The 20,554-nt window shown below is 36.5% G+C and overlaps 1 protein-coding gene and 2 long non-coding RNA genes across 3 annotated transcripts; 1 reads left to right on the forward strand and 2 right to left on the reverse strand.

The window, feature by feature from the left end:
• Positions 1–4,896: 4,896 nt before the first annotated feature.
• On the forward strand, positions 4,897–11,435 carry LOC136810096 (uncharacterized). Its single transcript, XR_010847059.1, has 3 exons — positions 4,897–4,996; positions 9,977–10,198; positions 11,410–11,435. It is a non-coding gene; the product is annotated as an uncharacterized lncRNA (long non-coding RNA).
• Positions 9,626–12,229, reverse strand: LOC136810095 (uncharacterized). Its single transcript, XR_010847058.1, has 3 exons — positions 12,105–12,229; positions 10,496–10,664; positions 9,626–10,187 (listed from the first exon to the last, which is right to left on the reverse strand). It is a non-coding gene; the product is annotated as an uncharacterized lncRNA (long non-coding RNA).
• A 1,232-nt stretch (positions 12,230–13,461) lies between these two features.
• On the reverse strand, positions 13,462–17,138 carry LOC136810098 (uncharacterized). The gene is made up of 6 exons (XM_067066671.1): positions 17,088–17,138; positions 16,738–16,946; positions 16,072–16,185; positions 15,348–15,461; positions 14,816–14,908; positions 13,462–13,760 (listed from the first exon to the last, which is right to left on the reverse strand). Exons 1-6 carry the CDS (start codon positions 17,091–17,093, stop codon positions 13,661–13,663), a joined length of 636 nt encoding a protein of 211 aa, XP_066922772.1. The 5' UTR covers positions 17,094–17,138; the 3' UTR covers positions 13,462–13,660.
• Between the last annotated feature and the right edge of the window lie 3,416 nt (positions 17,139–20,554).

Raw genomic sequence — 20,554 nt, forward strand, 5'->3', positions numbered from 1 at the left:
GGGGTAAAAAGTTGAAATTTTCCTATTTCTCCGACCCTTAGTGGGACTGAAATTTGATTTTCTGATTTTTCCGACCCTTAAGAGGACTTTGGAAATCCAAAAAAGGTACCCTAAAGGGCAGCATATACCGTACCCTCCTTTTGCCTAAGAACCCTCCCCCCTGGGCACGACATCTAGCCCTTTGGGCTTTATAAATCTTGGGCTAAATAAATGTTACCATTGTGACACTATATAAAAAAGGAATCTGCAACTTTTTGAGACTTTGTATATAACCAAATTTGTATTTTTATTTTATACCGAGAGGCTCATTTTTGGAAATCTGACTTTGAATTAATCACGACGACGGACGAAAAATGTAGTAGGCTAGTGAAAATACGAAATTTCATTGGTTTTATTGAGTTTCACTAGCCTGTTAAATTTTCGTTCGTCGTCGTGATTTTACCGATTTACTTAACCTCACTATTGTACCGTACAAATACAAGACCGCGCTCAGCTGTCACCATTAGGGGTCTGGCAGCGAGAGATCACATCTTATACACTTTTATGCTCAGAAGTGTTCTTTTCATTCTTAATAGACAGCAGGTTATCGAAAAAAGAATGTTCGATATTTTCCGGGGGGGGGGGGGTCGTAGTAAAAAAAATAGCGCTGGGTATGTGCGACGGTAAGGGTCGGTTTTTCCCTTTAAAGTCTCTCTAAGGGTTACAAAATCAGAATTTCAATTCGCTCTAAGGGTGGAAGAATCACGATTTTTAGAAAAAAAAAATTGATTTCGAGAGAAAAAATTACAAAAAAGTCTCACTAAGGGTAGGAAATTTTTGAAAATCAGAGAAAATTTTTCGAAAAAGTCTCTCTAAGGGTCACTTTTTCACTAAAATTTGGTCTCTTTAAGGGTCGGTTTTCGGAGGTCCCGTCCGCACATACCCCTCATTCACCAACCCTTCCCCCCCCCCGGGATATTTTTAATCACCGTTCGATTTTTTTTCGAATGTTTCGATGTTGATTTCATCAAAGTAGAAGAGAAGAGAGAGAAAAAACAAAACATAGAAGACACAGATAGGAGAGGAGAAAGTTTGTTGATATTTTTCAAGTTGACGATAACACAGTTTTCACATCTTTTATATAGTTTTCTCTTGTCAATTGGTAATTGTCTACTTGTCTCGTATTCGTATCGAAATTGTTCTTTTAGTTGTTTTATTACTAAATTTTTATGTATTTCCATAGGAAATTAGACGATTTTGGTCTAAAAAAAGATGCTATTTCTATTCTGGCTTGGTGTGTGTGGTTGTAGAGTTATGTTGAAGAGTTATGTCTCTGTTTTATGTTGAGAATTCAAAGTCTACGTCTCTAAGAGGCCCGGGGGGGGGGGGGGTTTCACTTTTACGGTATGACGGTATTGGGCCTTTTTACCCCCGGTAAATCGGTATTACGAGATAAAAACGACGGGATTACGGTATTTCATTTTCTACCGGTATCGGTAAATTGCCTGTTTTTTTGTCGGTATTTCGATATTTTTATCAATAAAAAACGGTATTTCGGTATAAAACTATTTACCTTTTAGTTTCTTCATGAGTTTCATGCAGAAAAATTTTCTAAAAAGATAAGTCTATTCCGCTATTTTAACCAGTAAAATTTTCTTGCTCGCTTTGCTCGCACAATCTTGGATGTCCTATTGACTTATTGTCATGGTGAGGTTATTCAAAATAAGCATAACTTTACGATATCTAAACAAATATTTTCGTTATTTTTCTGCGGGCGTATTTTTTTAATGACAACTTTTGTGATGCAAATACTGCATACAACGAATGAGTCTAGATAAAATTTTCTCCGTCAGCACTAAATGATATGGTCGTCTCTCCGTATTCACTTATATTGCTACTACAATACACTGATACTGCAGTAACTTAGAGACAGTAAAGGCGGTATTTACTCCTTCAATAATTAGTAAAAGTAGGTAGTTCTAAAAACATCTTGTGCAGCATCGAACGATTAAAAAATAATTCACATCATGGTGCACATGATGCGTTTTCATGCGTTTCTAAATTTTAAATTTTTTCTTGGGCGAAACTCTTGGAACGCTGCACCGGGTATGGCAGGTACGTCGTTCGCCGTACCATATTTTTCTTTTTGCCAACAAAGTCAGTGTTAAATAAAATCAAAAATTGTGTTACCAAACAAGGCATACTTGGCTAACAATAGCGTAATAAGGCCGTTTTTCAATAACAAAGGAGAGCGAAAATTGTCGAAAAATTTTTGCGCTCGCTCCGCTCGCGTTCTTATTTTCCATTTATTTTATTTCCTCCGATAGGGGGTTAAACATTGGAATTTGCGTCCTTTACTTGTACCACAGCACCACCCTCTATGAAGCCTGTATTAAAGTCTACGGCTTCTCAAACCATGATTGGCCCAAACCTCGATTTTAAATTAATTCTCAATATAAAAGACATCCTACGGGTCTGCGAGGAAGAAATCATTGGGGGAAAGGCTTAATTTTGCATTTGCCTCCCCCTCCCGTAACAAGCAAGTAACTTTGGCGCGGCAGACCTAAAATATTGCTTCATGAAAGCTCAAATAGCTGTAAAAGAGGCCTTAAAAAGTCGATGATATCGAGAACAAGGTCACAAAACTAGCAAAAAACTTTATATATTGGCGAAAATGTTTGGTATAAGAATAGGTCAATTTGTTTAAAAGAGACCATAAAAAGGTTAAATTTAGCCCAATAAGGTCACAATCGTTTAACCAAAGATGTAAAAGCAAAATTGGTTCGACTGCGTGAACGTGAAAATGGTTTTTTTCGCGCGTGAATTCGTGAATTGGCAAAAATTTGTGCGTGAATACCTGAATTGAGGGTTGACTGGGGGGCCGCATAAAGTACAAGACTTGTTTGTACAGTTTCTAATTTGTTATTACACAATAGATTTGATAACTGAAAATTCATTATTTTTGAGAAAAAAAACATAAATATAATATCGGTATCGGTATTAGGCTTCCTTCACCGACGGTATTACGGTATTTGACCCAAAGTTTTGCCGGTATGACGGTATTTAAGACCCCTGAAACCCCCCCCCTCTAACCCTCTAAGTTAAAGATACAAATTGAAAGTATTTTATGTCTTTAACGTTTGTTTTGGTCTATTTTTCATTTAGTCAAATCGGTTTTTATATTTCAAAATAAGACATCAGTAATCAGTGTCAAATTTGCAATATATTGGTACCTACCGTCGGGGAAAAAAATGTCGGGGAAAGTGACGAAAATTTTGAGGGGGTGACGAAATTTTCCCCCGACGAATTTTTCCCTGACATTATATCACCCGACCAAAACTTTTACCCGATTTTTCCCCCCAATCAAAATTCAAATCCAAATTTTTTAAGTCTTTTTTAACCGAAATTAGTGCTTTAAACGTCAAATTACAAGATCTATTTTCGAGCTAGTGAAGGAAACCATTTCATTTGGACAATTTAGTCGGATGGAAGTGACTAAATTGTAAATTTGGTCAGGGAAGAGTGACGAATTTGAAATTTTGGTCGGGGAAAAGTGATGAAAATGCCTCTAGGTGACGAAATTTTTACCCAACGATAAGGTATCCAGGTAGCAAAAAAATAAGCTTTGGAAAGTTGATCAGGCTCCTAATAGATCTTATTGGAGTTAAAACCGTAGTTCGGGTTAAGATCCCACTCCCCGGACTTGTAAGATTTCACTGCCTTTTCCGGGATATCTCCGCTGTGTTTTTCGGGGTAGGTGGATGAAGATTGGAAAGGGTTATTTTCTAGAGGTACACAAATAATAGCTTGTGTTTAATAGATCTTATCAGAGTTTTTTATTTTTCAAAAAATACGATACATTGTGAGATTGTTTCGGGAGTATTACAATAGAATTCCCTCGAGGAATTCCTAAGAGATTTCTATTGTAATAATGTTACATGATGCACTTATATTTACCTCCATAAAGCATTCTTTATCCCACAGAGGTCCCGCATATATACACTTTTTTTATAAGAACATCCAAAATTTGTGAAGCTTTCGGATGTTCTTAAATCTCTAGAGTTTTCAGCCAAAAATGTTCTTAAACATGCTCTTATTTTCGCCATTTTTTGAGGTGTTTTTGTCGCAAAGCCTTAAAATGTTCTTAACTTGTTCTTAATATTTTGGCCATTGAAGCCTTATATGTTTTTAAATGGTTTGTTCTTATATTAAAAAAACGTGTAGTGGACAAAGTATGACTATAAAGATGCTGCAGATGGCCCAAAAAGCTTGAAGTATTAGTAGTAAGTAAGTCTGCGACCGCAGTCGGAGGCAACCCGAAGGTTCCTCTTTCGATAGCTATTTACCCGAAGGTAGAGGAGGGCGCCACTCTTTCTCCCTGGATTGCTCCACTTACCCTTGATCTGTCTCTTTAGTTAGTGAACATCAGGCAGAGAGGCATCAAGTACCATTTTGGGAATCTTTGGTATGACCCAGCTGGGGGGGTTGAACCCACAACCTTGCGAACCGCAGCCCGCGGCTCTACCACTGCGCTACGGTCGCTTGAAATATTGCTATATTACTAAGAACAAGAAAGACCACGCAAAACAGGAAGATTCTTCTCGGTTTCTACCAGTCTCCACGTTTTTTTATAAGAAAAAACTTTATAAGAACTTCGATGGCCAGAATATAAAGAAAATATTTCAGTTTTTCATTTTAAGGCTTTGCGGACCCTAAAACACCTATTTTCAAAAATACTCACGAAATTGTTAAAATAAGAACTTTTTACCTTATTGGCCCTTTTTACGCCGGCCCTAATTTAACGCCGGACCATTTTACGCCGGTACTTATTACGCCAGGAGCCCAAAAATAACGCCAATAAGGGCCGGCGTAAAAAGGGCCAATAAAATAAATAACAATTTTTATTCACAGCTATATTAAAGAGAACTAAAAAAAAAAGTATGCTGAAAGCCAGTCATCAAGAGATATCCGTCAAATATACCTCGTAAGGATTGGAACATCGTCTGTTAAAAGATAGGTAAGAATAACGTACCTTTTTGACTTGATTTTTATTACTTTTTGACTTGATTTGGGCTTTCTGAGAGCATTAGAATCGATTATATTGACTATGACAGGGACGATATAAAATACTACCCTCTAAAGGAGGTTTCAGGGCGTAACTGATTGCACCCTATGTCAACTTTCCTTAATTTACGTCACGTTTATGGCCCCCCCAGCGGAGCTTTTTTGAAGGGGCGCCGAAGAGCAAGGGGCGCCAAAAGAGATTTTTTTAAACGCCCCAATCTAAAAAATCATACTTTATGCGCCTTAAATTGCGCCCAGGACCAATTTTACTGAGATAATTTTAAAATACTTGCAATTTTTTTCGTTCGCTTCGCTCGCAATACAGTTAATTGGTAACTTCTTTGTTATCTAGCTAATTTATAAGTTTTTTTTGTGTACAATATAGTATTATTAAATGAAAAGCTAACTGCGTCCGAAGACCAATCTGCTGACAACAATATTGAAATCATAAAACATCTATTTTTTCGCTCGCTTCGCTCGCATAACACATTGTTCCTTTAAGTTTCTTTTCACTCTAGCAAGTGTCAAATTTGTCTATTTTTATTTAGTGATTTAGGGTATCTTGGCAGTTGATTTGAAAAAATTTTCTAGTCGGCCCCAACCATGGTGGAGCCTGTTTTTCCCTTTTCCAATCGTCAAAGATAAATCTACTCTTCTCCACTAAATATTTCCTTCCTCATTATGCCTAGGCAAATGAATTTGGTAAAAGTTTAGAAAATGATGGGTGGGGACACCACTTTGAAAAATTGGAGGGGGGGGGGCGCCATTTAAAAAAAATTGACTTTGGCCCCTCCAGAAAAATTTTCCCACAACGCCACTGGTCACGTTATCTACAATCATGGACAAGAATGTTTGAGAAAAACACAGGTATTTGCAGTAAAAATGTAGAAAAAAGGCCCCTCTTCCCCCAGCTGAAATGTTCAGTCCGCAAGGCCGTCACACCAAGCATTGAACATTGCAAATGGGAGAAAGGGGGGAAGCGGCTTGGGGCTTTTGTCTCAACATTTTTGTCCATGATTGTAGCTAGACGAGAGCAAACATTTCACTACCGAAATGTTAACTATATTTTTATGTAACGCTATTTTGATCACAATAATTAATTGTCCTTGAAGAAATAAGATTCGCTGAAATTTTAGCCCAGAGCTTCCTTTAGGACGATTTAAAGCTTTGCTGACACAGCCAAAATCAGAAAAAAGATAATTGATCTTAAACCAAAATAAGAAAGAGATGTAGTTATCGAAAACCTATAAACCAAAGCCATCTTTGATTATAGACCTTATCGGAGTTTTTGATTTTTCTAAAAAAGCGATGCACTGTGGGATTGTTTCGAGTGTATTACAATCCTAAGAGATTTCTATTGTAATACACTCGAAACAATCCCAAAATGCATCGCTTTTTTAGAAAAATCAAAAACTCCGATAAAGTCTATTGCGTTTCAATGCTCATCATTTGAGAAATTAAAGATTTTCATGGGCGGCTGATGACGTCGCGACAAAGTTTTTGTCACAACAGATTTAATGATTCATACTCATCAAGTATTTTAGCTTTTATCTTTAGCTTTTATTTATAAGTATTTTATCTTTCCGATGCAAGTCGAAAGATGATGATGATAAGCTTATATCTTTAAAGATTTAATCAGTCAAAGCAGAGCTGTGTAATAGAGGAGCTGGATAACGCACATTTGAAAAAGCCTTGTTTTATCTCTGTACCCTGACATTAAAATTTGATATGAAATTTAATTTTTTTAATTACAAACTCGGATTTCCTCTTAGCCAATGATTCTGCTGCTGCATTTATCCTTCACGGTTAAAAACTTTTAATTATCAAGAGGGTCTGTAAAACATTGGTGAATGACAATTTAAAAAAATGAAAAACATTGTTTTCATTAGTAAAGTTATAAGAAATTTCTTCTGTAAGATTATAAATTGCACCTTTTCATTTGAAATACCACGCTACACCGCGAGGTGCCTCACCTTCTAACTGATATTTTCAGATATCGAGTCAGATTATGGAAAAAAATTTCAACTTAATTGAAACAATATTTGCCAAAATATTTACATCCGAAATTTTTATAAAAGAGGAATCATGAAAGCTTCTCAAATTCATAACACACGTTGATAAAATTAGATTTCATTTACTCAAAAGCAATTGAAAAAACCAGACGGTACTTTATGCAAAACCCCGGATGAAAACGCTACCGTTTTCAAAGATCATTTCCAAAAACTTTATGAAAATCAAGTCAATTTTGATGAAACTCCTGTCCCAAAGACCGGTCTTCGAAAACTGTGATGAAATTCCCTCGGATGAAGAAATAAGGACTGCCATTTCAAAGTTGAAAAATAAAGCTCCAGGAGAGTCTGGAGTGATGACCCAATCGTGGAAAATAATTATCGACAGCCAAGAAATTTTCCAGATATTGAAATCAATCATAACTGATTTCTGGGTAACCGAAACAGTACCTAAAGAATGGAACATTGGCAGGCTTAATGTGTTACCGAAAAAAGGAGATCTTTCCTTGCCAAAAAATTACAGAGGAATCATGCTCCTTGAAAATGCATATAAAATTATTGCAATTATTCTACATCGTAGACTTCTACCGATTGAGGAAAGTTTAGATCATGAGAGTCAATCAGGTTTCCGCCCTGGTAGAGGCTGTATGGATGCTGGTGTTTACCGTTAAAACTGCCATAAGAAAAAGACGAGAACATGGACTGGAGACCTGGATTTTATTCCTAGATCTAGTTTAAAGCTTTCGACCGTGTTCCGAGAATCGCTTTGTGGAAGGTACTTGAGAAATATGGAGTACCTTTGAAATTGATAAATCTCTTAATAGTTTTACACGCTGACTTCACTGTGAAATTCGTTATAGGCGATGTAGTCCGTACCATTAACAGCATCGTCGGTGTGAAACAAGGTGATATTTTGGGACCGCTATTGTTTACCTTTTACATTACCGCAATGATTGAAACCTGGAAGTTATCCTGTGGTATACCGTTTTGCATATTTCGGAGTAAGAGTGATTTTGTAATGACCGGTCGTAGAACAACCACGAAAGGAGAAGATTTCGAGCTTCCAGACTCGGAATATGCAGACGATACGGCTTTGTTATTTGAGAGTCGAGATCATATCCAACAGGGAGCTACTTCAATAATCGTCCACTTTGATCGTTTCGGAATGGAAATTCATACCGGTGCAATAAATCCCAAGTCAGACTCCAAAACGGAGATATTGTTCTGTGCAAAACCGATATTCATGTATGACAACCCTGAAACCCTTGATAATGTCGACTTATCTGATGTAATTATTGATGAAAAGCGTTATTTGCCCATTGTTGACGAGTTTTGTTACCTTGGTAGTATAGTTACCAACGATTGTACCGATGAAAGGATGTGGATACCCGTATATGCCAAAGCAAGTGGTGCTTTTGGAATGTTGAGAAAATGTTTGTTTGCATCATCTGATATTACCAATAAGGCCAAAGGATCAATATTTCGTTCGTTAATCTTACCAATTCTTCTTTATGGTAGTGAATGTTGGTGCATGACGGAATCTTTATTGAGAAAGATTCGTAGCTTTACCATGGTTGTATACGTAGTATGTGCCGAGTAAATCGAAAGCACACATTTCTACATAGAATCTCAACTGATGAGCTTCTTGAACGTGTTGGGCTCGAATCTATCGAAACGTATATTTATAGACAGCAATTGAGGTGGATTGGTCACGTGAGTAGGATGGACTGGGATCGTCTTCCTCGGAAAATGCTTTCCTCATGGGTAGTATCGAAACGACCCAGGGGATGTCCTAAGATGACGTATGGTCGTTCAATTCGAAAATGTATGTCTAAATGTGGTATAAATGTTGATAATTGGTTTGTTATGGCTGGAAATCGTTTGGAATGGAATGCAATGATTAGAAATTTGTCTATATAATACCCTTTTTTTTTTCTACTTTAGTATGTTTCATTTTTCATCTTAGTTATATACTTTTTGTGGTCACTTTAGCTTTAGGAGGTGCTGTGATCCTCACCTTTTGGTGAGGCCTATCCCCTTGCATGGGAAGGCATCTGTCTGTCTGTCTGTCTGTCATTTACAAGGAAGCTTTTGGGGTATCTTCATGCAAATATTCTCGGGGGGGGGGCACTTGATTTTGAAAACGACCGTGTGTTTGGCCAAAAATCGGACCCTTACAGTGCAGGAAAAATTTGGCTGAAAATCGACCCTTATAGTGCAATTTTTCGAAATTTTTTGCCCTTTATTGCCCTTTTCAGGGCAAATTTTTTTGAAATTTCTAAAATTTTACCTCAAAATTTGGTATTTTCTCAAATTTTACACCCTTGCAGTGCACTTTTTCCCACTTGCTCACAAATCAACCCTTACAGTGCACTTTCCGAAGTCCAAAAGACCTACCCTTAAGGGCCACACGTCTGGTGGATCACTTACCTGGAGTGCCCCCCCCCCCCCCACTGCCCGGGCAAATATTATTTGATGAAAAGCGGGAACATCGTAGCAAAAAAATTTGCAGACGTACTGCATGAATACTTTGTCTGTTTCATTTTTCTTATAAAAACAGAACACTCAAGGGGACAGAGATGGATTTCTATTATAAACAGTTTACAATAGAAAAGACAAAGAAGCAATCTGCTAAGGAATTCTCGTCCTTCATCCAGCTCCGCTATTACATATCCCTGATCAATGTACAAATAGAAAAAGTTATACAGATTCTAAAAATTAAAATATTAAAAAAAAATCTGAAAAATCTGGGCCATCATGACATTTGCCCTTTGTGGCTAGAACATCGATTATTTTCTACGGCGTTTATGAGAGTTTTCTATAAAGACATCCATGAAAGTTTTTGACTGTTCTTGTATACAAAACGTGTGTCTTCAAATTATTTTCCATTCTTCAAATTATTTTCCATTCTTCAAATTTAACAGGATGTTATCATCAAAGTTGCCAAAAATACACCAATTATGATCATATGGGCTGTCGACGACATCTCTGGTGACGAGGCTGACGAAGTAGGATGTTGTTGACCCGGTGTACATTTACACTGTGGTCCAATAGAACCAGAATTGCTCCCATAGATCTCAATTTCACAAGAATACCTACAATATTTGGCCAACCGATTACCACAAGTGTATTGTCCTACGGAGAAGGTAAGAGAATAATTTACATCGCTATATATGTTGATCTTTAATATTTTCTTGGTTGATCAAGATTAACTCTTTAAGTGACAATTTCGTGTATATCAGACATGGACTATGTAGGAGGGTGAGGCCCTCCTGTAATGCCCAGTTTGAGTTAGAGAACACCCAATTTGTCAGGAAAATGGACTAAGAAGCTCACAAAATGGTGAAAATAAGAACAATTAAGAACATTTTTTGACTTAAAACTCACATCCTTAACTCGCAAAATATAATCCTCATATAAACTAATCAACTTAAGGTTCTAACCTTTGGAGATTCTTTCGACGGATCCTCTGCTTAAACATGACACCCATTGATAATCATCATATTGGTCCAGCTTCATGCATTTTATTTGTCCTTCGGGTCCTGTAAATGCTTTGCACGATTGCGACAGGTCAATCGATAGCAACAAAATACAAATGCATGGTTGAATCTTCTATAATCCGAAAAATAAAGGTCCTGTTTACAAAAAATGTCTCCATTATAGACTAGCAAACTAGTCTATTAATCAATCACGTCAGAGGGCGGGAACATAAAGGCGGTGTGCTTTTGCTGAAATAGGAACTACATAGGAGAACTAGTAAAAGTTGGTGAGAGGCTGCTGGCTTTCAGTCAATGAAGTATAAGCCCGAATGGCTAGAATAGAATCTCTTTGGTAGGATTTGAAGCCAACAAATCCTACCAAAGTTGCACGGCCTTGAGTGACTCGCCTGTTTTTTACACAAATGACAGATTGAAACTAAAATTTACCGCTAAATTTCGAAAACAATATCAATCGTAAACAAAGAAATTACTAGATTTAATCCGTCGTCAAAAATACGGCGCATTTTTTAAGGCGCACTTTTTCTTGCCTGAGAAAGGTTAGAGATTCTACTCTAGCCCTTCAGGCTTTAAACTCAATGGTTTCAGTCCTTGCTCCCATCAAAATTTCTTCCTAAGCTTACCTAACTCCTACGCTCACTTTTCCTGCGTGATACCGTTCCAGCCCGACTGGCGTACCAGTCTACCTCTATAAAATCGAGCTGACACACAGTCCCGTATTGTATTGATGTTCATTTAACGTTTTATAGACGTTAGATTGATGTTGGTAAATGCTGTGAACTGCCTTTGCTCATTACAACATTGTAAAAATTTTTTGTTGTTTTGTGGCAATTCCTAAAATCTGGTATCTTTTGCTTTAGAACCTCTCAAATGTTTCAAGACCCAGAATATGTTGTTCGGCAGCTGGCAATTATAAGCTGTGACAATTTCACGTTGAATGAACTATGTCTTCATTCGCCAGCGGTTATATTTTTAGATTTTTCCTTTCCATAGGGGTTGGGCTGCGAAATTAGGTTCCATAACTTTTACGACCATTAGAAGGTTTAAGAAAGGAACTTTCGAGGTCACAACTTATCCGTACCTGCCATTTGACACCCCCTTCTCACAGATCCACTGGGAACCCTTCACACTGGGAAAATTGGCCAAAATAACGTCTTCAGTGGAAAATTATACTCTTATTTTTGTCCCCGTTGAAAATAATCAGATAAGAAAATCCTCACTGCAAAATATTGTGCCTTTTTTCATCCCCACTGAATTTTCTGGGCTTGAAAATAATGAAATTCAAACCCCGTTCATAAAAAATATAGGAATATCAATCCCCATCGAGTTTTGGTCCGTTATTTTGCCCCCACTGGCTGCAAAAATCCCACCGGGTCTGTGAGAAGGGTGTCATTTGATACCCTTCTTTACCTCTCGTCATTTTAGTCAAAGAAATGAGGCGTGTCTTGTTAAGAATAAAAATGTAAATAAAATGGTAGACAAAGTAACAAAAAGTTTAAAAGTAGAATGATTTTTTATTTTTGGTGCTTTTTAGCTCAAGTTTTAACGTACGTACCTTGTTAAGATGAGTAAACATTCTAAACGTTTTTCGTAGTTCAATGATTTGACCAGCCTATGTTCGTGTACAACTTCTGTTATTCTTTTTGGGAAGCTAAATAAACTGCCCAATTTATAAGAGCACTGGGAGCTTGCGAATTGTTCTGACGAAGCAAATTTTAATGTACATTTGTGATTGGTGCTTTTAGAATTACTAGTTATTTTGTAACTCAAACGTCACAAAGTGTATTTCTAGTGAGCTGGAGGAAGTATAAAATGCAATTATTTTTGTATGAAAGTAAAAACCCTTTCCAAAGTTAATGACCTCAATCAATTAGGGTTCTCAGTGATAATTGCTTTTCTTAGAATGTTTCATTCCAGTGTTTTGAAAATTGAGCTCACTTTTTTATTGTCAACAAAGTTTAATGCTAAGACCAGCAATTCTGATTAATGAGAAGCCAAAGTAAACAACACAGTCAAAAAAAACACCAAAAACTAGTTTTTGGATTCCTACAGTCGAAATAACTCGAAAAAATCTAGAACAACTCGGCCTAACTCTTTACTGTGCAAACTGGCTAATTTGCAACTGTTCTGATAGCAGTCTCATAAATGTCAAATCATTTTAATTAATATGAAAGTATTTTAATAAACTTCTAAAAATATTCTACATAAGTGTTCGAATCATAAGGAAAAATAATACATTGGATAAAAAGGCGATTTTTTTTCTTCAAAATTACAAAGGTGCGAAGCCATTTTCGCTTACAGAAGTGCGGAGCTTGAAATTACAAAACTGCGCAAAAATTTCAAAACTGCACGCATAACAGATACAAAAATCATCTTTCCCGTAGGAAAGATTATGGGTAGTTAATAATCAGAGACATGGGTTTTAGATTTTTTTGTTCAGTTTTAAGGCTCATAATTTCGGTGAATGATTCTAAAACAGGCTTTCATGAAAAAAGTTTTCAAAAAGTTCAAGAAAAATAATCAGGAGTAAAAAGAAAAGAAACGAAAAAAGGTTATCTTCTTTCATTCATATCGGTCATAATTTTCAAAAACCATACAGGACTTACAATTTAGCTTGGTTTCCAAAAACTGAGATACTTCAATTTGAGTTCTGAACTGTTGAGGGCTTTTAAGTGCAATGTTGATGATGGTGATCTTTGAGGGCGTTTCTTCTGCACTTCTTTGATGGTGATTTATCAGAATTTAAATCGAAGAATCTCAATTTCGGGAATCCAAATTAAAAAATAAGTACTGTATAATTTCTGAAAAGGACGATCAATTTTTATGAAAGATTCAAAGTCTCTGCAAAAATTCACGAAAAATAATATGAAAAAGTTTCTTTATGTAAAAAGGTTTGAAAATTGCAAATTGAAAAATTAAAACCTTAAAAAGTTAAAATAACATAAAATTCCTAAAATCACCTGCTTGAAATCCTCCACCTTAAAAATTTACCTTAAAAACCAAACATTTTTTATATATATTTACAAAAAATTAAAAAAGATCAAATTTATAAAAAGATGAAATGAAATATACAATGAAAATAAATTTTAAAATGATTCTGAAATTGAAAGTTTACCACAAGCTTTGGTAAACTTCATCCACGTACTGGAAGACTTGTTCAGACATTGTGGGTTCTGGGGCTGGGGGTTCTGGAATGCAGAAGTAATCATAGCTAAAAAGAAAAGGAATAGTTTTATACAGTTGAGTCTATAACTGGAACACGCACGGGGAACAGAAATTTGTTCCAGTTAAGGAAATTTTTAGTTATGGTAGTTATAGGTAAAGTTTGTTAACTGAAGGGACCATAAAACTTGTTCGAGCTCAAGAACGACGCAACAGGTACGGCTGATACAAGATTTTCAAAAGAAAACTCGAAATTTTCCTTTTGGGGCCATCCATATAGTACTTACGCAGGGGGGTTTAGCAAAAGCGTACATCTATTGTTTAAATGACATCATTTCTATTGTTCTCTGCGTGCAAGGGGGGGGGAGGGGGTATCAAATTTTTGGAAAATCTTTGCGTACTTACTATATGGACGGCCCCCTTCGTCGGTAAAATCACTTAAAGTTCCTCATTCACCGTACAAGATATAAAAAGCTTCCGTCGTGCCTGCGTTAAAAAAACATTCGCGCCATGGAGGTTGGAGTTGAACAGACTCCATTGTTTAGTAAAAACTTTTTCTTTTTTGTCATTGAGTTAGCTTTCAAAAAGGGTTTGGGTACTAGATTTTTTTCTCTATCAGCACAAAGTGTAAAAGAAAATAAGGCTTCAAAGCCATTCTAAGAGCTACGAGGGCTTTAAAAGATTTGAACATTCTTAGTCTACATAATATACAGCTCCAGGCTTTTAGGCCTTACTCTTGGTCTATAGGCACTGCTATATGCAGCCACTAGTGGCCCCCACCGGGAATTTGCTTTTTAATTAAACATTATAGCGTTTTAGTTTTTAACAAAAGAAGTTTATCAATAGAGATTTCAAATAAAAGAATGTTTAAAACACAGCTGATTGGCTTAGGTTTCGAAACTCTCTATTGTTTCACTAAAACCCTAGTGCGCATGCGATGTATCCAAAGAATTTCAATATTCAAAACAAGAGCAGTGCGCATATCCCGAAGAGTAGGAGTTTTACGCTCGAAATGAAGGAAGATATGACGTAGCCTAAACATTCTAAGAACATTTCAACACAGCATACATAAAGTCACTACTTCAATGACTTGAAATTACTTACCCGATGCTTTTGGAAACACCACAAGCGCTATGGGTAAAGTATGTGGACCAGCTATCATCTGGTTCTTGGGCAGGCTCTGGGGGTGCACTGAAACTAAAATTAAAAGGTTTGAAATTATATATATCTCTACAAGTTAGTCTTTCCTTGCCCCCCGGTGAAATTTCTATAAATCAGATATCTCGAGAACAGTCATCAAAAATATCCCTGGCCTTGTCGAAACAATAGCGAGTTTATGTATTTTCACTTTTCAAGACTGTGGAGTGACTGAAGCGATTTGGAAAACCTTGCAGTTAATTTTGACCCGCAAAATCGAGGACAGTGAAAGTGCTTGTTTACCGTCCTCGATCAATCAGGATGTAGACAAATTAGGAGCCGACCGTCTCCGTCGCAGAAAAGCACAAATACATAATACAATACAAATATACACAACTCGCTAATAAGTGCTATAAAGTGGAAAAATTTAATCCTGCTCCTCGCCCGGGTGAAATATGTCTCAAAGACAGTTAGACAATATAAAGATTGAATTTCTTACCTAAGGATGGCGAATAAAGAATCAAACTGACTGATGATCCAAAGATATATATCGGAAAGCCATTGGTCCCATGTCAGAGGTTGGATGGGCTCTGGTTCCTCTTGGATCTGGTCCCTGAAAGTTAGAGGAATTATCTAATTGAAATTTTAAGAAAAGTTACGTACAAGTTTGTTTTCCTGAAACCGCAAAAAAAAAACCACTCCTTGGTCAAATTTTGCTGGTATAATTAGTTCTAATAACTCGAACATACCCGGAATTTATTCGATTCCCAAAAGGGAATTTTGAGTTTTATGGTTTTTTCAGTTAATAATGCTTTATCTTATTATATTTGAACTTGTTTCCAGTCCCCGTCAAGGAGAAGCCCTCTTAAAACACTTTATACAATTCGAACAAGTGCTGTTCAAAATCTAATTAGCGAGGGTCAACTTCATAATACATACACGGTGCCGTGGCAAGTAATTTGATGTTGGGCGGGGGTATAGGTTCAGTGACACTGTGTGGGCCAACCATGGTTTGCCCCGAGGGGAGAAAGCTTGAAATCTAGAGCTCTAAATTGGCTAAAAACACACTCAAAAAACTAAAATAATTCGAATAAAGGCAAAGTATTCCATTTTATGAAAAAAATCACTTTCATGAAAATTATTGGGGTACTAAGCTACCCTAGCCCCCTGGTAGCTACGGCACTGCATACAAACATATTTTCTTTCATTTCATTAGTACTCACCCAGAATTAGCGAAACCGAAGAAATAGAGAGCGATCCCTAGGACCAAGAATCCACAAATGGTCAGTATGACTGGTTTAAGCCAGGGTGCTAGTATCTCCCTCACAGTAGGTTTGCTATATAAAAACAAATAAACAGTTGTTAGTTAATGTGTTGGCATTTCTTGGCGTTCTGCTGAATTAAAAGTTCAATCGAGAATGACATTTTTAGGCTTGCTACTTTATCTAATCGATTTTACGATTTCATTTTCTTTTATCCCGGACCCTGGAGCTGTATGAGAAATCCATTGTCTTTTCAAATTGCTAATATAGTATGTGTTGCGCAACGACTACATACGATTAAGATTTGGGAGGGGTGTATAATGTCTTTCAGACTATATTCTTAGACTATTGGGGCCATTTCTAAGCTTATTGGTCCCTATATCCTAAAGATTTTAAGTCATAAGTCTCACGTCAATACTCAGAGTTTCTGTTTCTAAGTTAAGGCATTTAAATACTACTTGAATTCTATTTTTGCCATATATTCTGCCTATGATTGTATAGTTGGGACCCCTTAAAAATATTCAATTTTGTTTATCAATGATTGCGATAGGGGTTGACAAATGATTAGGGAGGGAGAGAGAGAGAGAGAGAGAGAGGAGATGATTAGGTTACTTAAAGAATTATTACCTCTGAACATCAAGCTCACTATTCAGAATAGAGTTTTTTGTCTTAAGCATTTCAGTTGATAATTGATTAACATCAGTGACGTTAGTTAAGCTAGCGACGTCCCTCTCGACGGGAACGTCTTGGGTATCATCAACCACTACATTGTTCATCTGTGTAGAGGAGTCAGTCTTTTTGATGGTGGCAGCCGGTGCCAAGCTTGAGCGACGAGTCTAAGAAGAGAAACAAAGTACAGTAGACTCGCGCTAATTCGAACTTCCATTATATTCGAATCTTTCTATAATTCGAACTTTTGTCTATAAATGGTTTGATGATTTAAACATTTTCAATGAAAAAATATATTAATTACTTACTTGCATAATGACACGTGTTGATGTTTGAGAATATAAAGTTGTTTGAATGCACGTCTGTTGAAAGCGTGTGTAGCAAAAAGAAAGAAATTCGTTTTGACGTTAGATATTTTTTTTCGAAAGTTTTAAAATGTGAAATGACGTCAATTTTGTCTTATTATAGATTTGACGTCATTATGAGAAAATATTGGATTCATTCTGCTGGTCTCCTTTCGGTGTTGTTATAGTAACAAATCATAATGGTTGCTGATGGTTTTAAAAATAAATCCACTGATATCGTAAGTTATGATTTTACTTTCGCTTTTAAACCAAATCACCGATCTCTCTATTTTATTTTCTGGACATTCTGGATATCACATGTTTTTAGAGGTGTATCACTGCATTGCGATCAGATAAGAGGGTATCTCGGACAACTTTGACAAAAGGGGTGCGGGGATGTGCCGCTGGTCCCAGTACCTTTTTTTTCACCTCCACGAGTCCCAGGTAGGGTCGCAAAAACACCAAAATAGAAGAATCAATCCCACGTGGGGTATCTTTTTGGGAGAATTTGGAAAATTATGGAAAGTTTTGAAAAAAGTTTGGAATTTCAGTCCCATTCAGGGTCACTTTATTAAAAAAGATCCTAATGGATTTAATCCATTTTTCAACTTCAGCGGCACACCCCCATCGGTTGGTAAGGGTAGTACCTGAATGAAAGTACCGGAATGAAACCGAGCACTGTCAAGATTTGAACAATCTGATTGGTTGTTTGCTCGTTATGGGTCATTATGGCTCGCTCTGGGTCGCTCGGGTTCATTCCGCGGAATAGAAACATCGCTTTTCGATCAACCAGAACTAACTGTTACGGGATGTTAAACTTATTACGGGATAACATACGAAACGGGATTACGGGCGTGATAATATCAGTTTGTGTACTCTTAGGTGCCAAATAAACGGGGGCGTTCGAATAAACAGGGGGGGGGGTTAGAAAAATTTTTCAAATTAAATAAACGGGGGGACCTAATTACCGGGGGGGTTGGAAAATGGACCTTAAAAAAACCCTAAAAAGGGTCAAAATAGACTAATTTTAGGCTTGTTAGAGTAAAACAAGGAACTTTCCTTTTGGTAGCTGGGAATTTTTTCAAAAATTAATAACGGGGGGGGGGAGGGGTCCTAATAAGGTCCGGGGGGGGGGTGGGTTGGAAAAAAATCGAAAAATTAACAAGCGGGGGCCCGTTTATTTGGCACCTAAGAGTACTAGCCTCTGTTTTCGTAACATACCTTTCTATCTTATTAGTCATATAAAGAGCATTAGCTTTAAGTGTGTGCACACTCTTTCTTACCATCATGTAGAAACCCCTCTCGGAAGAAATATTCTGATAAAGCCAACATGGTGCACACTTAAAGTCAACGGTGACAATTTCCATTGTCAATTTAATTTGACTTTTAACAAACTACCTCGTTAGACGTAATTTTGCCCATAAACACAAATCTCTTGATAATTCACGCATTCATAACATCAAAGTAAAAGAAAAGACTCTTGGTTTAAAATTACTAGAACGTCAGAATGTCAGTGCTTTAAGAACTTGAAGAAAATTGAGTGCCTTGAAATGCCTTCCTGATTATTCTGAAAAATTATTACTGGTATTAGTAAATAAATATTCAAGCCGCATTCTGTGAAAATTCCATTCGAAAAACAACAGTATTGAGGTGACAGAAAGCATTCACAGTTTAGCATTTGAAAATTAGTTCTTTTAATAAAATGTGTGTTATTTGGTCCTAAATTTATAAAAATTTATTTGGAATTTATAAAAATATACTTCAAATAAGGTAATAAGAGAGGATAGTGAGAAAAATTTGAGACTTGAAAAGTAAATGTTCTTCAATTGAATATTATGAACACTTTTAAGGTTAAGGATTTTTTTACCTTCAACTTAGTTCTTATAAACCACGGAGACACAGATAGATCATCCATTTACGACAAAAACAATAGCGTCATCATTCCAGCCGCGGCTTTCTTATACTATGTTTATAATTGCGAGAATGAGCCTCGGAGCCTCTTTTAACTCAACCAAATAGAAAAGAACACAATGTTTTTAGAACGTTCATCTAACGTTCGATAGATGACCTTGATTTTCGGTAGACGTCGAAAATAAGTTTGGTGGATTTTAAACAGTATTTAAAGTGTTTACATTCGGCTGGCACACTCGTTGTTTTAACGTTCAACTAACGTTATATGGACGTTTTGAACATTAGGTGAACGTTGAAGCAATGTTATGTGCCAGCTGGAATTTGGCTCTTTCTTATTCGATCTGAAAGGGGGTCCCAGCGGTTTGCATGAATGCGTGAATGGTCCTTTTTCACTTGCGTGAATGCGTGAAAATTTCAAAAAAGCTGCGTGAATGCATAAATTGGAAAACCTTGTGTGAAAAGAAATTGCATGAATTACGAAAAAAGAATTGCCTGAATGTGTGAATTTGGAAAAAGAAAAATAAGTGATTGCGTGAATTGAAAGGAGCCTTTACAGCGGATCAACTATTTCCTTCGAATCAGAATCAGAAAAAGATTCGAATTACAGAGAGTAATTTAGACGGCTTTTGATCATAGGAGACCGATTCAAATTATATTCGAAAGATTTGAATAATAGAGGTTCAAACTAGAAAGTACACTGTATTTCAGATTCACACATACCTCACTTGGTTTATAATTTAAATGGAAAGCACGATAGGTCAAAAATTCGAATGAATTTTACTCTAAGTACATCAAGCACTAGCGACCGTAGCGCAGTGGTAAAGCATATCCGGCTTAGTTCCCTTAAAGGGCATTTGACGTCACTTATAGTGATGAAAAGATGTTTGTTACTCGAGTAAATTTTTTTTTTTTCTTAATTTTTTTTTTTTTTTTTTGTAAATAATATTTGGACCAAGAGATATACATTAGAATAAATATAAATATTATAAGACTAAATTAGTTAAAAACGAATAATAAGAGGCAAACAAATCAAGTATCACAAATCCACATCATAAGGATAGTGGCATAACCTTGCGGTCACGCCAGGCGCAAAACAAGGGGTTAACGATAATGCAAAAGTCTGAAAAAAAATATTCTCAAAATCGAGGAATAATAAGAGAGATTGACTAAAAATTTCTCCTAGTAGATTCATGAATTTCAATCTCATTCATATCAATGTTCAATTTCCTAACAGCTCTCGATCCACGTAAGCATAGGATAGCTGATCGTAGCAAGCAATATGAGAGCTTAGTTCTCAACCAATTCAACATGATACCAAATTCAATGTCTTTTTTGTCTGAGAGCTTCTTTGCAAGGGTCGTGATGATCATTTCCGTTTCTCTTCATTGTCCTCCGTACGGAGACATAACGAACGGGCTGAACGAACCATGCTCGACTGTGATGATTCGGTTGTTGTACTTCCGCTTTTTCTCTTGTTCGTTCGATCGGAATGTGTTTTGAAGTTTCTGGTTAAGGTGACT

The sequence above is a fragment of the Clytia hemisphaerica genome, unplaced genomic scaffold (genome assembly GCF_902728285.1).
Source record: "Clytia hemisphaerica strain Z4C2 unplaced genomic scaffold, Clytia hemisphaerica genome assembly, whole genome shotgun sequence".
Classification (NCBI taxonomy): domain Eukaryota; kingdom Metazoa; phylum Cnidaria; class Hydrozoa; order Leptothecata; family Clytiidae; genus Clytia; species Clytia hemisphaerica.

What these genes read in the sequence shown, in the direction of transcription:
- LOC136810098 (XM_067066671.1), bottom strand. An exon ending in TCTTTATTCGCCATCCTTAG is followed by an intron (nt 14,909 to 15,347) that starts GTAAGAAATTCA and finishes TTTTAATTTTAG; the next exon opens with TTTCAGTGCACCCCCAGAGC. An exon ending in GGTGTTTCCAAAAGCATCGG is followed by an intron (nt 13,761 to 14,815) that starts GTAAGTAATTTC and finishes TTTTCTTTTTAG; the next exon opens with CTATGATTACTTCTGCATTC.